This window comes from Chelonoidis abingdonii, chromosome 17 (assembly GCF_003597395.2).
Source record: "Chelonoidis abingdonii isolate Lonesome George chromosome 17, CheloAbing_2.0, whole genome shotgun sequence".
Lineage (NCBI taxonomy): Eukaryota > Metazoa > Chordata > Testudines > Testudinidae > Chelonoidis > Chelonoidis abingdonii.
Genome location: NC_133785.1, coordinates 35,058,702 through 35,075,655, shown reverse-complemented (window position 1 = coordinate 35,075,655; position 16,954 = coordinate 35,058,702). Strand labels below are relative to the sequence as shown.

Below are 16,954 nucleotides of genomic sequence, written 5' to 3'. Positions count from 1 at the left end.
TCTGTTCATCTAATCCAATGAGAGTGCTTGTGTCTGATTAGCACAAGACGAATTGATTCCTGGAAGTGGAGATAGGGTTACAGTGTTTTAGCTGTTCACTTCCCAGACTGTATTTGGCTACGGATTTCTACGTTTAGATGTCAGATCTGGCTGCTGTCTGCAGGAATCACCTAACTGCAACCCACATTGATTAGTAATTGCCTTGAGGAAACTCAGAGTATCCAGGCAACCAAGAGGTGGCCAGAGATGTAGCATCTGGAACGGGAAGCAAAGCACAGCATGGTTTTGCAGTCAGCAATGAAAGAGAGCACTGAGAAATTAAATTACAATGTATGTAAATCAAATCTCCTTTATATTTCTGATTCTCTTGAGGTGGTTCAAAATGGGCTAGCTGAGAGAGCAGTCTGGATGTTTTGTTGGGAATTAGCCAAAATGTTACAATAGGCATATTTTAATTTATGGCTTAAATTCTTGGGTAACAACCAAGAATCTTGCATTATGATCTCATTGGCCAAATAGGCTGGGATTTTCATTTGGGCTTAATGAATACAGGGACATGGACACCAAACTCTCTTAGGCTCCATGAAAAACCTAGACATAATAAATAACTTCAAAATCGTTTTCTACCATGTGGATGTATCAAAATCATCACCATTACGGTGAACGACAGCTAACAGAAAATCATTAGCTATCACTCCAATCACATGGCTATTGTTCAATCTGTATGTAGCTGCATACAAACAGATTTAATGCACACAATAAATTAAACAAAGATATTCACAGAACTAAAACCCACTTCCCCAGTTATGCTTTAACAGTGCAGCACAGTTTGTTGGGGGGCAGGGGGGAAAGGGGGGAAAGGAAGAGTCTGACCATAACAGGCAAGCAGGGATATCTTGGCTCTACAGGCTGTGGGAGACTCTGTGAACTCAAGATTCTTTCCTGAAGTCAGGCAGGGACCATTAATGTTATCATCACATTGGAGTATCTGTTGTACACACACAATCTGGTATGTATATACAAACACAGGTGCATACATATAGGTATATATAAATACACACCCAAAAGTGCTGTGAATTGCTATACACACCATATGCTCTAGCTAATGTGAACCCACAAAAAGCAAGGAACAGCACATATGTTCTACTACTCCTGCTACACACACTTCCCTTAGCATGACAACTACCATACAACACAGATTAGTCATCTCAGTCTTACTGCTGAGCCTTTTCGCACATAACCCCGTACCAGATTATCATTTCCCCAACACGGTCATGCGTGTTTGGTGTGCCAGATGGTTATGTTGGACAAGGGTAGTTTGGAGAAGGATTGTGTACACAAGGTGGTTCTGAGGGGGGCGGAAGGCGGGTGTCTAGGAGGCCACAGTGCATGGGCTGTAGTATGTGGTTGTTGTAGTGGAAAGGGGTACGGAGCACGCTCGCAGACGGAAGCATCGAAGGTATGCACTGTTAGGTGGCTTACCCTTTCACTTCCTTGCTCTCAGGGCTAGGTGTCAGGTATGTTGTGTGCACAGCAACCCTAATGGCTTCATAACAAAATTTTTGTGTATTATTTCATACAGCTTCTTTGAATGCTTCGGTGTAAGCTGGGAGTTGGATGAGGTGGAGGTAGGGGCCAGACCTCTGAAACACAGAAGCGCAGCTGCAGCAGAAAATATTTTGTCTGTTAGTAGCCACATGGGAGTCCTTCCTTGCTGCAAGATAAAACGTACCAGAAAGCCTAGCTCACAACTGATAATATTTCATGTGTGTTCAGCACCCATCAATGAGGCTTGAACGTGTCCAGCTCCTATCATCAACCGCTCCTGTATTCCCAACCTCCATTGATCAGGCTTGTGCGCATAGCACATACAGTGTCCATAACAGCTAAAAATAACCCTAAATCTAACATTCAAGCGCCCCTTCAAAAAAAAGAACAAAACCCCTCTGCCCTTTGTGCTAGAAATCCTCAGGATCTACTTTGCTACCAAGTTTTGGGTCAACAGGCAATGATTTTAAGAGATAGCTGTCCACAATGAAGAGTAGCGCTACTGAGAAAAAAGTTTAGCTGGAGCCAAAGATATCCTATTAAAAATGTATGAACCATACAAAAAATCCATAGAAAATTCAAAGGGCATAAAAATTAACCTTCTATGAAATTTCACACCACTTGTCTACCTTTATATTGAGAAAAACAGGAATTTATGTCCCATTTTAGAATGCAACTAACTACACTCTTCCTTTTTACCAGAGAAAAGGAAAAGGAAAAGGAAAAGAAAAGCATGAAGTCAAGGCGGGCAGGAATCTTTCCACAATATGTAGATGTTAATAAGTGGATCTTTGACATGATACACTGTAATGCTCTAAAGGAGCCATTATGATTTATTGAGTCAATCCGTAGTACGGAGACCTTAATAAGCGGATCTTATCTTATTAAGCGGAACATGTTTGTTCTGCTACATGTGCATCCACAGCATCTGCCACCCCAGTCTTCTGATCTTTCTCTTCATGTTTTGCATACCATGGTCACCGCACTCATTTTGGGGCTGTACAAAGTTGGTGAGACCCACAGAACGCAAATCAACAAAGAAATTAGAACAAAAAAAGCAGCTGTTCTATAGAAACAGATGGAGAAGGAGGGCCAGTGGACAGAAATATGCAGAACAAACAATCAGAAATATTAGGTAAAACGGAAGTTTCTTGGAATTCAAGTGGTGGTTTCTGAATGCATCCTGGGACTTTTGCTGCTATTCTAGCTGGACCGTTAAGGTAGCTGATTACAGTCATTAAGTACTTGTAATCAAGGTCCCTGTCTAAAGTAGCCAGTTTAATATTATATATGCTAATAAGTCACCCATTACTTTAAGTGATGAAACTAATGAGGATTACTTATTACTTTTCTTGGCACTCTCACAACACCTGTCCCGAGAATGAAGGATGATGCCTTGACAATAATGCTCTATAATTTAACAACCCTTCCCACATTACAGCACTTTTTCAGCTGAGGATCACTAAGTGCTTTACAAGCATTCATTAATGAAGCCGCATAACACCACAGTGACACTTGGCAATCATCCACTTCCCGCCCCCTGACTTCCCCCCTCAGAACCCCTGACCCATTCATACACACCCCGCTCCTTGTCCCCTAACCCGCCCCTGGGACGCCACCTCCTATCCAATCTCCCCTGCTCCCTGTTCCCTGACTGCCCTCCCGACTCCTATCTATATCCCCACTTCCTGATAGGACCCCCAAGACTCCCACTCCCAAACCTCCCTGTTCCCCATGCCCTGACCGCCCCCCTCCCCAGAACCTCTGCCCCAACCAACTGCTCCCTCCTCCCTGACTGCCCCCCAGGACTCCCCCCCTTCTCCCCCCGGATCCCTTACCAGCAGCAGGCGCTCGCAGCCATGACATCCGGCCAGAGCCAATTGCACCCCCCATGCTGCCCAGTAGGAGCAGTGGGTCAGAGTGCGGCCTGCGTGGCTGCAGGAGAGGGAACAGGGACTAGGTTCCCCGGCTGGGAGCTCAGGGGCCGGGCAGGACGGTCTGGCATGCCGGATGTGGCCCGTGGGCTGTAGTTTGTCCACGTCTGCTCTAAATGGACTTTTCCTTTCTGTATGTATCACCATAGGGTGATGGCATTACATTGGATCACCATTCCACCCAGCATGCGCACACTATAGAATCTCCCAGTGTCAGAGCTGTGCTACCAACTCTCGCCATTTTAAAGTGCATCTGATAGTACTGGATGTTTTACTTCCAGGTCCAGCACCTGAAGTCAGACGATTACTGGAGAATCTCAGCTTTCGTTAAAAATAATGTCGAAGAGAAAAAGCTTTAAAAGTAAAGCCTGGTTTGTGTTAACCGCCGAAACAAGAAGGCAAACTGAAAGAACCCAACACTTACTTAAAATCTTCTGATTTTGGAACGTTTTGGTTTGGCATCACTTTTGGAGAAGATTCAGAATGTATATGGGCTGGTGCAGCACTCTCCCCCGGGGGAAAAGGTAGCAGCCCCCTGAACCATTTGGAAGTAACTGCCATACCCACTCTGCTTCAAAGAGGAAGCTATTTGCAGTACAAAACCACAAGCCATATTGGTCTTAACTCAGGAGCTAGGCTACACATTCTTGAGTGCTATCGACTGACAATAATTATCAGTTGACTATTTACATCTACACCGACAGAGCACTCTCATAAGGGGCTGCATCCAATCCAATCTCCCAGCCTTCTGTGGCTCCACCTTCAGTTCTTTTCTCTTTTTAAAGCAGAATCCACGATGGACTCAATATCCTGTGCGTTACCCTTCCTCTTATCACTCCCTGGCTTGTTTTAGAATCCTCCTTTTCAGCCACTCTTGCCCTCAATAAGCTAAGTGCAAGAGAGCTTTTAAAATGATGTCAGTTTTCACAAGGCTTCACTGCTTCTTTTGGCCTCGCCCTCACTGTCAACTTTCCAAGTGCTACCTTAGCAAAGGGGAGGGAGGGCGGCGATGGTTTCTCTTCAATTTCTGAAGTAAAGACCTCTGAGATGTAACAGGGCAGAGGCGTAATGTGCATGTAGAAGTAAAATTGGGATCTGCAGTGGTATCCAGCAGTAAACACACCACTAGACGACTTGATAAACCTTCAAAAGGCAAACTCATCTTCTAATGTCAAAACACTCTCTATACTTCCTAGACTGCACTTCGATTAGACCACCAGAGAAATTACCAAAACATAACCTGGAAATGCATAACACAAGTAGGCACTGCATTTTTACTGATTTAGAATGTTTCTACCTTTGCGTGCTTCTTTCAAAAGTCCTGTAAACCCTGCTCAGAGTGGAGTGCTAGCTTATCAAACCCAACAAAATCATACAGCTAACATGCCAATTGAACTTCAGTCACACGGTTCTTCATTGCATACAATACCCTCTTCCATTATGTTTAGGTTGTCTAATTAGATTATAAGCTCTCCAGGGAAAGAACTCAAGTCTTTTTTTCCTCTCGGAAAACCATCTAGAGCAATACATTCTTATTATTCTAAGATGACGAAGAGCATCAAAGTTGATTTAGTTGGGGATTGGTCCTGCTTTGAGCAGGGGGTTGGACTAGATGACCTCCTGAAGTCCCTTCCAACCCTGATATTCTATGATTCTATGAAGGTGATAGCTATGTTCGTCTCCAGTAAACGTATGTGAGACTTTCACTTTTTTTGAGTTTTACCTTCTTTCATGTGGCTGGTGTTTCACCTGAAGTTGATGGAGCCAAATGGCTACATCAGGAGTAGCAGAAAATGAGTTCTATGAACCCAGTTTACAGTGCGACATTATTGGCAGCTTCAGGAGAATTCTAACCTCCACACTGATAATATATACAAATCAGGAGTAGGGCAGTAAAGAGGAGGAAAGGTAAAGGAAGAAGAAAGTTGACTTAGAATGAAAAGCTGGATGAATAACCCAAGTATCAGAAGGGTTTAACTTTGTCTTCTCTATTTTTTTTAAACAGAATCTGTTATGATCACAACATTGACTTTTAATTACATCACTGACTGGATCAAAATCAAGATCAACACTGGTCAAACCAAATGTAAACAACAACAACAACAAACCCGTAAACAAATCTCACAAAGTCGGAAAAATCATTCCTTGGACTGTTATTTATTGCATATTACAGTGGAATTGCATGTATCAAGATTCACACATCTCTATTATCATAATTATTTCTTTATTCTCATGGATTTTCCTTTGGAGAGTACAATGGATTTTCACATGTGCCAAGCACCAGAAAATCCAGTTGACATCAATGGGAGACGAGGCTGTTCAAACTCCTGAAAATGAGATGCCAAAATTCCACATGCCTCTACTATACCAACCAATATTAAATTTCCCTGTATCATCAGAAAATGATGAAATCAACAGCAATATTCTTTTGAACTGGAAAAAAATCTAAAATATACATAATATATGTTTTATCAGTTTAACATATAAACATGTGTACTGTGAAATGGCCATATTTAAACTGCCCCAGCTGAGCACACCATTAACTGAACACTAATTTCCAGACTGTCCCAAGAGCCAGCTTAGAGACAGGTACTCATTTTCCCTTTCAAAGTGGAAAGGTCAAAAGAGGACTGGGATGTGATAGGGAAGCAGTTCAGCTGACCTATTTGGAGCATCATGACAAGAAAAACTAATTGAGTGTTACAGTTAGACATAGGAAAAGAAAAAAAGCTCACTTCGGGGTAGTTTTGCTATTGGAACATTAGCAGTGATGCTAATTAACTCACAGCAGCGGAAGAGCGAAGCCAAACTATAAAATCAGTAACGTCATGCAATGCTAAACCCATAAAAATTTGACATTGCAATCGTTTCGCCCGGTGCAGCTGTTGGTGAAGATTCAAGTGCAATGTTTAAAGGTGACACTATAAAGGAGTATAAAAAGATTGGGTTTAAAAAAAATTCAGGACTTCATTATACATCATAAAGAAGCAAAAAAAAATGCAAAAAAAAGACATTGTGGGCCTACTTTAAGCAGATAACCGTACTTCAGATTTCTTTTGCACATATTTTTCATTAGTTCCTTAAGGGCTGCAAAATAAGCATGTCTTCACCCACTTCCCTACTTATGTCAGGATCCATTTGGCAGTGTTGATCCACCCAGCAGATGGCAATGTAGCTTGAGCATGGTTTTTATCTCCTCGTTGCTCTTGTTGTTTCTTTGATAGTGCATCACCTTCATTGATGTTGTAAGGTGATGAAGCACTGCTCTAAAAATGATGGCATACATCTCATTTATACCAAGGCCTCTTTACACAGCTCTGTAAGTCCAAAGGGGCACTAAAGAAAGTATAAATATAACTTGTGCCCCCTTCAAGGCCCTGTTATGTGGCCAGAGTGGTGTAAAGGCACCATAGTGGAAATGAGAATCAGGCCAAGTCTTTAGAACACTAACTTATGGCCGGAAAACAGCAGTTATTTACTCACAATTCTTAGGTCATCATGCCAAAACAACGGCTATCGTTTTTTATTTGTGAATTTCTCTCTGACTGAATCGTGCTTATACTGTAGTCAGCACATACACAAGTAGAATCTGGAAAGCTTTCCCCCTAACTGCTATCGTCTCCTGAAAGTGAACTCCCAGGACTCTGGGAGTGAAAGTCAGCACAAGATCATGGGAACTACACAACTTCCCTACCATTTCTCATTGTAGAAAATCAGCCTCAGGAGCATAATCAGATATGTTCCTGATGGAGAACTTGATGGGAGAGAGAGACATAAATGGAGATGAGAGGGGAAGGAAACTGAGAAACAAGGGTTTGGTAAGGTGCATCAGAGGCTTTATGACAGCACATATCAGATTGGGACAGAACTCAGAGTGGACCAATCCTATGGAAATAATGCTCTCCAGGGGACTGGGAGCACCTCAAAATCATTTTTTAGCAGCATTTTTGTCTGGTCAAAGGACCTGGAGAGAGGGTGAGGTCTCCCTGGAGAAGGGAAATAAAATCAATTCCAGAAAACCATCCTGAAAAGGAACATGTCTTTAAATGGACAGGAGCAGAAACTGAAACAAAGAGCTGGATGATGAAGGATGCACAAGTGGGAGGATAAGAGAAAACGAAAGGAGGAACGAGGCTAGAGGACACTAGAAAAATGAGCCAGCGGCGTGTAAACTTTTCTGGTCATCTTCCATTAGTATTTCATTTTCTCATATGGTTTTATTTTCAGGGAGAGCAGGTTCTCATGGCTACCACTATGAGCGATTTCAACAGCCACGATACTGACTGGGGTTACTCAGAACCAGACGGTAAATGATTGGTGGAGTGGTCATCGAACGATGACTTTATTTTCATCCATGACCCAAAACAGGGTACATTTCACTCAGTTAGATGGTCACGTGATTACTCGCCTGACCTCTGCTGGGTGACATAACTAGACTGTCACCCCAACCAGCATTGGGTGTGCTCCTGGACAACTTTCCACACAGTCAACATAGACCATCACGCGTCCATGTCAGCCTTCACCTGCCCATTGTTAGAAGCTTCAAGAAAAGACGAACTTTCAGGAAACCTAACTAGAAGTTCAGTGAAACCCTAGAACGAAATATTGTTACCATCCCCTGGCTTTCCATCCCAATTAACAAAGCCTACAGCCTTTTCTGTGGAGCCACCTTCAAGGCTGCGTGTGTGTCCATTTCATGAGACTATCGCTCTGTTTAAATTCCTTGTTTAAATGCTAAATGTTCAAAACTATTGAAGTGGTACAAACAGTCTGGAGAGCCAGTTATTGCTGACCACTTAATACAGTCCTTAGATGCTACGAGACAAGCAAGACGGGAGGAAACAACAGGGAATATGAATTTCACCCATTCCTGCCAGAAATCATGGAAGCTTCTGCGTCGACTTGGCTCGGCACAACCCGCACCAGTGCTGCCCTGTCCTCCTGCTACCCCAAACCAAGTGGCTAGCCACTTGCTTCAGACTGCAACAGTTCCGCTGAACAAGCTCATAAAACAGCAGAGTCACAATGACGTAATCCACTTAATAGGTGTATAGGAATGCTCATAAGCACTGAATTAGACACTGTACTTAGCAATATCAAACCTGGAATGGCGACAGGCTACAACAATATTTCACTAGAGTTCCTGAAACACCTTGGAACCAAAACCTGTCACTGGCTATCCAAATTCCTGATACAGGTTGTTAATGAGGGTAATCTGCCAAGGATCTGGAGGATGTCAAAAGTGATCGCCTTTTTAAAATTGTTTTTTCCCCCATTGTGTGGGAAAGGACCCAGACAATGTGGCAAGCTACCGACCAATCTCTCTGCTATCTATTGTCTTCAAAGTCCTGAGCAGCTTATCCTTCAGTGTATATCTCAGAAGTGGAGACTGCTCTCCGTGTCGACCAAGCTGGCTTCTGGAAGAGTCAAAGCACATGAGATCAAGTCCTAGCCCTTGTTACATATATAGAAAACAGGTTTCAACAAAACCTGAAGATAGGAGCTGTTTTCTTAGACCTGACAGCGGCCTACGATACAGTATGGCACACTGGTCTTCTGGTAAAATTATCAAGAGCTCTCTTAGCATGGGTTGAATGTCTACTTGTGAACTTCTACTTTGTGATAGGCATTTTCAGGTATATAGCAGAGATTGTCTTCTCCATGCCTTTGTTCAACCCAACGGCTTACCCCAAAGCTCCATGTTTGCACTCCCCCTGTCAATCTGTACACAAATATCCTGCCACTGACTCAGTCACACTAGTCTACCCATGCAGATGATATCTGCTGCAGTGCCTCGTTGTGCTCTTTCACCGAATTGGAGAACATCTTGAACACCGACCTGGCCAAGATGGCAGCCTACTGTAGCAGTTTGTGCCTCCAAACAAGTGTGACTAAGACAGTTTCAAGCATCTTCCAACTCCAAAATTCAAGTGTCCTCCTCAAAAGGAAAATGACAAACACGAGACAAAACCGGTTTACCTTGGGTTCACACTGGACCTCTTTTTGACTTTCCATAACCATTTAGAAAAGACTGCTGGCAAAGTTAGGACCAGGAATAATCTAATCAGCAAATTAGCCTGCTCAACATGGGGTGTAGGCACAGATACTTCATACCCTAACTCTGGCACTGTGCTATTTCTCAGAGAAATACTGTGCCCATGTGTGGGGTCATTCGCCTCATGCTAAATCGGCTGACATCAAACTGAACTCAACCATGAGTATCATCACAAGCACCCTGCGCCCCACTCCTATCCCATGGCTACCAGTTCTGAGAACATGGTGCCATCTCTTCCCTCCCCACCCCTCCGCCCCCCATTAATTGCAAAGAGTCTACAGCCAGACTGATGGAAAAGCTACATGCCAGTTCAGGTCTCCCACTGTTCACAGACATTTTCAGTCACCCCAGATCACAGTTTACGTCAAAGCGTCCACTGTGGTCTCAACTGCCAGATTGAAATCTGTCAGCAGTAACCCTATGGCGCAATGAGTGGCCAGCTAAAAACATCTGGAATGGTTTCCTTGTCGCTGATCTAACAGTTTGACTGCTGGGATTTGACCTGCCACGTCACCTTTGGATATATTCCTTGGCCAGTTTGGAATCTGTTCAACAATCTTTACACATGGGGTCTACACAACGACCCACTTTGTCACTCTGACCTTCGTCAGTTAATGGTGCATGTTGTTGACCATTGTCAAGTGACTAGATTTCATGGTGGCCTTAGGGCCCTTCACTGTGCTGATGAAAATGCTATTGGGTAGCTTGGTATGCACTTCAAATGCTACAAGAGGATGGCTACCGATGTAATTTTGTATGATAGGTAACTGGACTACAAGCAGGAAGAAAAACTTAATACCACAGTGATGTGGGAATTCTCTACATTTCGAAGTAAGTGTATTAAGGTTGGTCTCTAATGCAAAGAAAATGAACTGTGTCTTCACTAGGATAAAAGGTGTGTGAATGCAAGTTAACGAACTGGAGACAAAATCCTAGCACAGTTTGTAGTTTTCACACAATTTATCAGATCAAGTTAAAAACCTGACTTACCCCATAGCCTAACTTGACATGTTAATTTGTGTGAAAACCATGTACTGCCTTGGCTTCACTGGGATTTTATCTTGAGTTAGCTAACTAGTGTTAAGAATAGACCATGTTTTCCTGAATGAAGACAAAATCTAAGAAGCAGATAAAGTCACTGGCCTACACACCTTTATATTGACTATATAAGTGTCTCCTTCAGCTTATGTTACTGAACCAGCTCCCCGCTGTGCCATACCTTCATATGTTCCTACTTCAAGAAGAGTTTCACTCTGCTCAAGGTCCAGAAACTCCTGCACAGTCAGAAAGTTATAGTCCACACCAGGCACTTCTCCTTCTCGTGGAGGACGGGTTGTGCCTAAATGGAGAAAGCTACAAGTTAGTGCAACATCAATATTATCAGGAATTAAATGAGACATTGAAACATCTTCCATGGAAACAACAGTATCAGGAAAATTAATTCTCCCATGTGAGCTATGTGGAAAGAAACCTTGAGAGTCAGTTAGCGTGAATTCTAGAATTTACAGCCCAACATAAATACTGAATAGGTGCAGTAATTCTGTCCTTCAGAGACATGTATCACCAATCATTTTACCCTTCTGTATTCACTGGGCTGTGCCAAACAATCTCTTGTGGCGTATGCAGAAAAGACATCTGCCAGAATTTGGTGTTCGGAACACACCAACAATTGTCCCTGTGGCTAGTCTGGGATTTTATTTTACTGACTCTCCTGTGAATTGCCAGCAATAAAATTCCTAATGCTAAAGTATGTTTCTAGATAAGGAGGCTTCTTTGCAGCTTCTATTTGTATGTCTCCAATGCATCAATTCTCTCCTCTCATATCTCAGCTCAAGATCTCTTTTCTCTCTTACACGTACCTGTTAATTACTCCCTACTTTTGCTATTACTTTTTACTTAGCACTAGAAAGTGTTGTGGGGCACAACTGTTATACAAAAATGTTAAAACTCTCTCTCTCTCTCTCTCACACACACACTCTCTCTCTCTTCTTGTACAGTAGGTTCACCTAAAAACTTCATTCCAGTTTAAGAAATATTACTGAGTATTCCTCATTTTAAGTACAAAGAATTATCTTCAACTTATATCATCTCTAAAAACTAGAATGATTTTTTTACATTGTACCCACAATTTGTTCCGATAATGGTACGATTACATGTTTAAACATTCAAAAAATGTTTGAAAATACATGTGTGTGTTAAGTTTCTCTGGGTAAACAGCTCTTTGCCCCTGCTGCACCGTCTCTGTATCGCAAAGGCTATGTATAACATGAGCATGAATATATTGAAACAAACAGGAACACAACACTCAACCATTTGTGCGCCTGTCCATGACTGAATGAGTTGGCTAAAGTTCAATCCACATAAAATGGCAATGACGGTAGTTAACAGGGGGTGGTATTGCTTTCTCTGTCAAGGGGCATGTCCAGAATTTGCGATTGAGGCTCATAGTTGGAGTTGGCAAAAAAACAAAAACAAACGACCCTGAAGCTGGAAATATTTCAATGGAAAATGGAGACAAATTTTCCTGTTTTTCTACCTGCGCTCCTCGTAATCTCAGGATTCTCTTGGATTCCTGGCTGCTCCTGGAGTCTCAGATAATGACCCTTATCAGTTATATTAGATATGGAATAATATAACCCTTCCTTGCTGAACTCAACCTCCTCACATTCATGTTGATGTGACCTCCAGATTGGATTATTGTAGTAAGATCTTCAAGGAGTTATCTGTGACCAGCACTTCAGAAGCTTCTGCTAGTGTAGAACACAGTGGCCCATGACTTCACAATTGTCACCTATTGATCCCCCAGAGACTAGTCCAGCTCCCAGTTTGCTGCTGGATGCAATTCAAGATATTGACTTCAATCTACAATAAAAATCTGTATGGTCTGGGGTCTGGTTACTATTTCTGAGGCTGCCTGTTTCCCACTGAGGCATCCCAGAGACATAGCCCTTTGGTACGAATATAAGATGACTGGGAACAGGATTCCCTCACTGGCACATCATCTATCCTGAAATTCTATTCTCCCCATCAACTTAAGTTCAGCGAGTGTGATGTAAGACGAGTCTTTTCACAACTTTTCGTTGCGGTGGCTTATTCCCCTGTTTTACATTATAGGGTACAGTTGATACTGATTGGTTTTATGTTCAATAGTATTTATTTTCTTTAAGTGACTCCTGAGGCCACAGGATGTGCGAATTCTGTCAGTCTAATGATAAGTATGATGATACATTCACAGATATTAACACACATTCAACTTCAGAAGAAAGCGTAGCATATGATCCTTGGAGGGGTGTGGGCATTTTTGGCCACAATCAATCTGCTGGTTCAGGAATAACCTGAAAGCAGCTGAAAGCCGTAGCACTAAGCATGACTGCTCATTATCAGAGCACTCTTCTTTCCCGCAGGCAGAACCTCCTCATCACAGGCATCTGCCTCAGCCCTCCACAAAAAGACTGAATTCCATGACTGCACACAGAAAGAGGTGGGGGCTCTTGGGAATTTACAGGGGAGACTGAAGCTCACAGAAGCTGTTCAGGAATAAAGTTCCTGTCCCACTGACAACTTTGCAGCTGTTTTCAAGGGAACAGGAAAGTAGGTTTCTGCGCCATCTATTTGAAATGTGGTTTATGAGGTCACTCCTGAGAAATTAGGGGGGAAGAGGATGGGAAGCAATGGTGACTTTACATCACCTTTGCACTCGTATTCTTGAGCTATCCAGGCCACTCTTGCTGATGCTCAAGCAGCAAAGACCCTTCCACACGAACCATCTGTCAGCTACAAATAGCCAGAGCACAGCATGCGCCACCCATAGCCTGTTTTCCCCTGGCACACCTAAAGTAGGGGTGATGGACAGTAGGGGAGAGGGAGGGCACTGAACTACACTGCCCTGGAAACCAACTTACACACTGGGAATTTCTAATGACCTGTTTCCGTCACCTTTTACTTTACTTTGCTGGAGCAGTGTAGAGGGGCTAAAATGTAACTGAGAATTAGACCATATGTCTTTCCTCATCCAGTGTAATCGTCAGATGTCACCCGGGACCAGCGGACACTTGTGAATACAATGCATAGTAAATGATTTATCGTGTAACTTACACACTGAATACAAGCACACAGATAAGGAGGGGAATAAATTATTTAATAAAATGAAGATCAGGGAACTTCGGGATTCATTTCAAACCTCCCCATAATTTCTTTATTCTTACCTTCCTCCTGAGACTATTTATTAACCATTTTTCCCCTTCTGTTTTTTATGATGGCAAAACTGCAGCTAGTGGTTTACTGTACTGGCTGGCTTTTTTACATGATAATTATATCTTTGTCATAATTCCTCTGAGCCATTTAGATGGATTTGTGTGTTCCATTTCAGTGTTCTTAATTTCCTGAAAACGTTCAAGTAAAAAAAAAAAAAAAAAAAAAAATCGCAGATGGGCTTGTTATCAGCAGGACTGTCTGTGACACGCATTGAATGCATTAGAAATGCTGAGCTGTAGCGTAAAAAGAAAAACATTACATCAGCTAGATAACATTTGTCACCTCACATCAGTCTCCAATAACGAACGTGCGGAAATAAAACAACACACGTTAGGGTGCCCTATTTGGGAGAAGGTTTAAAAAAAAACAAACCAACAACTATCCGTGTTATTGTCTAGCACAAAGATCGTTCTCAGATGCTTGTGCTACTATCCATTCTGCCTTGAATCTGAGCAAGTGTTACTGACTGCGATTCAGAAAGAAAGAGGGAAGGGAAACCCCGCCTCCTCCTTTCTTGTAACAGAACGGCAGACTTGCCGGCTGGACACACGCCTGGCAGATGGCATTTCAAAGAGTCTTCATGAACCATCTGGGATATGTACAATGATTACAAACCACACTTACAACAAAGCCAGAAGGGTTTCTTCTCAACAGGAAAAAAAAAAAAAAAATCTATTCCCTGTCTCAGGAAGGGCATGCTAAAAATAATCAGTGTCTTCCATTCTGAGACTGTATATGGCCTCGACACAGATGCATGACTAATTTGCAGCATATATGTTAGAGATTACCCCCAACACCTTCCCAGCCAGGAACCTGTCACCGTAATGTTCTGCTGATGAATCTGAAATAGTAATTAGGACCCTTGTTATTAATGGGATTTAATTATGTGCACAGCATAGGACTTTGCTTTACATTCCATTTCATCATCTTTAGAGTGCAATGGTCTTTGCTGAGAGAAGACTTGGAGGATCATGGTCCACTTCATCAGAGCAGAGCAGCACTAATGGCAGATTAGAACATGGCTAATGGCAGAACTAATTAAACACACTGAGCTTTGTCGGCTACCCTGGCCAGAGTGAGATGTTCAGCTCGAAAACAGAAGCCAATCATATTTAAATATGTTAACCTGGCTGCCATATTTGCACTGAAATATTTAGCAGTATCAAATGTTACTGCCATTAGATAGTAATTTAGCTAATTAATTTGTGTTATGCCCTGCTGTGAGACTCGCTCAGAATTGCTAATGCTGCAACAAGAAGGCACCGAAGAAAAGGCTGGGTGATTATGGACTCCTTGCATGCATTTTATGGTTCATAAATTTTTACGATATTTGGCAAAAAGTGCTCCCTGTTGTATGAAGGTAGGTAGTGACCTTACATTCATAATCTAACCACTTGTACCTTTTCTCCTGTAGCCATAAAAAGAGACATCAGCACTGAAGTTTGCACCATCAGCTTCTCATGGAGGGGGGAGGAGGGAGAGCTGAGAATGTATTTAAAAATTTTATGATGATAAAAAAAAGTGAACGGTACGGAGTTTAAGCATAGAAGTTTCTGGTTATCAGGGAATAACATACAGATTATCGAGGGTGCAAAGTTTGGTTAGAGATCGAGTGGCATAAGAAATACATAATCTGCAATATCCTCGATTGGAGGTAAAAGGTTGATGGGTCAAAGTACAGACATTGAGATACGGATACTAGAACACTAATCTGCCTACCATGGTTCTGAATTCAGTAATATAACAGTGTCCATTTCAAAGACAAATTGATATCGCCATTATATTGCTTATCGAACAACTGTGCTGACAATGATCCAACATAAGCCTAAAGGATAGCATGGTCAAATTGTTAATATGAGATTCAGAGGTTGTTTATCTCCTTATCATTCTACCAGGGCCTCGTGTTAAGTTGTTAAAAGCCTTTGACACCCTGCTGCTAAATTAATCAGAATCTTACTTATTGTAATCCAAGCATAAGACTTCAAAGAGCCCAGAGTCAGTCACCTCAATTACCTTCTTGTTAGAAGAAAACAATTCTCTAGCATTGTAGTGCAATTATTACACCTAATCAGTCGCCAGCAAATCATTTAGAGGTTGATTTTCAAAGGTGCGAAACACCCTCACCTCCCACTGACAGCTGTAATTTTCATAATCTCCTCACCCAGTCCTCTTGGTTGCAGTTTAGAATCCAACAGAGCACAGGGGCATACACCACCTGTTTCTTAAAACTATATAATTTGCAGGAAAATAGCTTTACATTCACTGCCTTCTAAGAAGAGGCTGCACTCAGGCTTCATTTAAAACCCCAGGGCTGACACCTAATTAAAGACTTGCGTACTCAGACTGTATATTAAGTTTCACAACACAGTTGTGCTACATTTTTTCTCCATATTTATATAAAGGGTGTTTGCACCTTGTCAAACAGTCTGTAGCAAAAAGTATGAAGTAAGATGCATGAACAGTAGCATCAGACTGAAAAGATAAAAAAGCTAAGTTTTATGGCTGGAGTTTTATGAAATATCTTTGGGAGACTGCTTAGAAGCAGCAACATCATTCTAGTATGTGTTCTGGAGGTATCCCAGAAGTCTTTTTTTTTTTTTTTTTAGCATTTGTTGAAGGAGGTTGCCCCTGGGAAAATTTTCAACAACCAGGGGGAAACAAATGTTGTTTAAAGGTCACCCTCTTCTCTCATGTCATTAGATAATTTGGGAAGTCTATTTTGTCTCTTTTGCATCTGTCATTTAAATCACCAGATAAACGAAAAGCAGGGCAAGCTCTGCAGGCCTGCTGATGGCAACAAGAAAAGCAAACAGACAGAAACAACCTGTTCTGTCTCCACAGAAGACACCTGATTCATTGCCAGGCTTGAACAAGAATTGCTCATATATGGCATACAATTAAAAATAGCCTAATCTATAAATAGTACATTAATACAAAATTAAGTGCAACATTTCCATTAACAATTTTGTGCACAGTATTCTTCAGTATGGTCAATTTAGGTATTATCCAAACAGATACTACTGGCATTTTCTTCAAGAAGGTCTGCATGAAGTTAAGTCTCGGATAGTCTTATGGTATTCACATATTTCTTTTGTCCACCAGTATATGGTTGTACCCTGACAACTGACTCTGTAAAAATGGCATTGTAGGGTTCATGTTTGTT

The 16,954-nt window shown here is 42.0% G+C and overlaps 1 protein-coding gene across 38 annotated transcripts in view; it reads right to left on the bottom strand.

The window, feature by feature from the left end:
* The window catches only part of MAGI1 (membrane associated guanylate kinase, WW and PDZ domain containing 1), a 526,245-nt gene that overhangs the window by 111,281 nt on the left and 398,010 nt on the right, over positions 1-16,954 (bottom strand). For all 38 annotated transcript variants that reach the window (XM_032764470.2, XM_032764488.2, XM_032764506.2 and 35 more), the window contains exon 3: positions 10,757-10,876. In XM_032764470.2, coding sequence (XP_032620361.1) covers positions 10,757-10,876 — 120 coding nt within the window. The remainder of the gene's footprint in view (positions 1-10,756; positions 10,877-16,954) is intronic.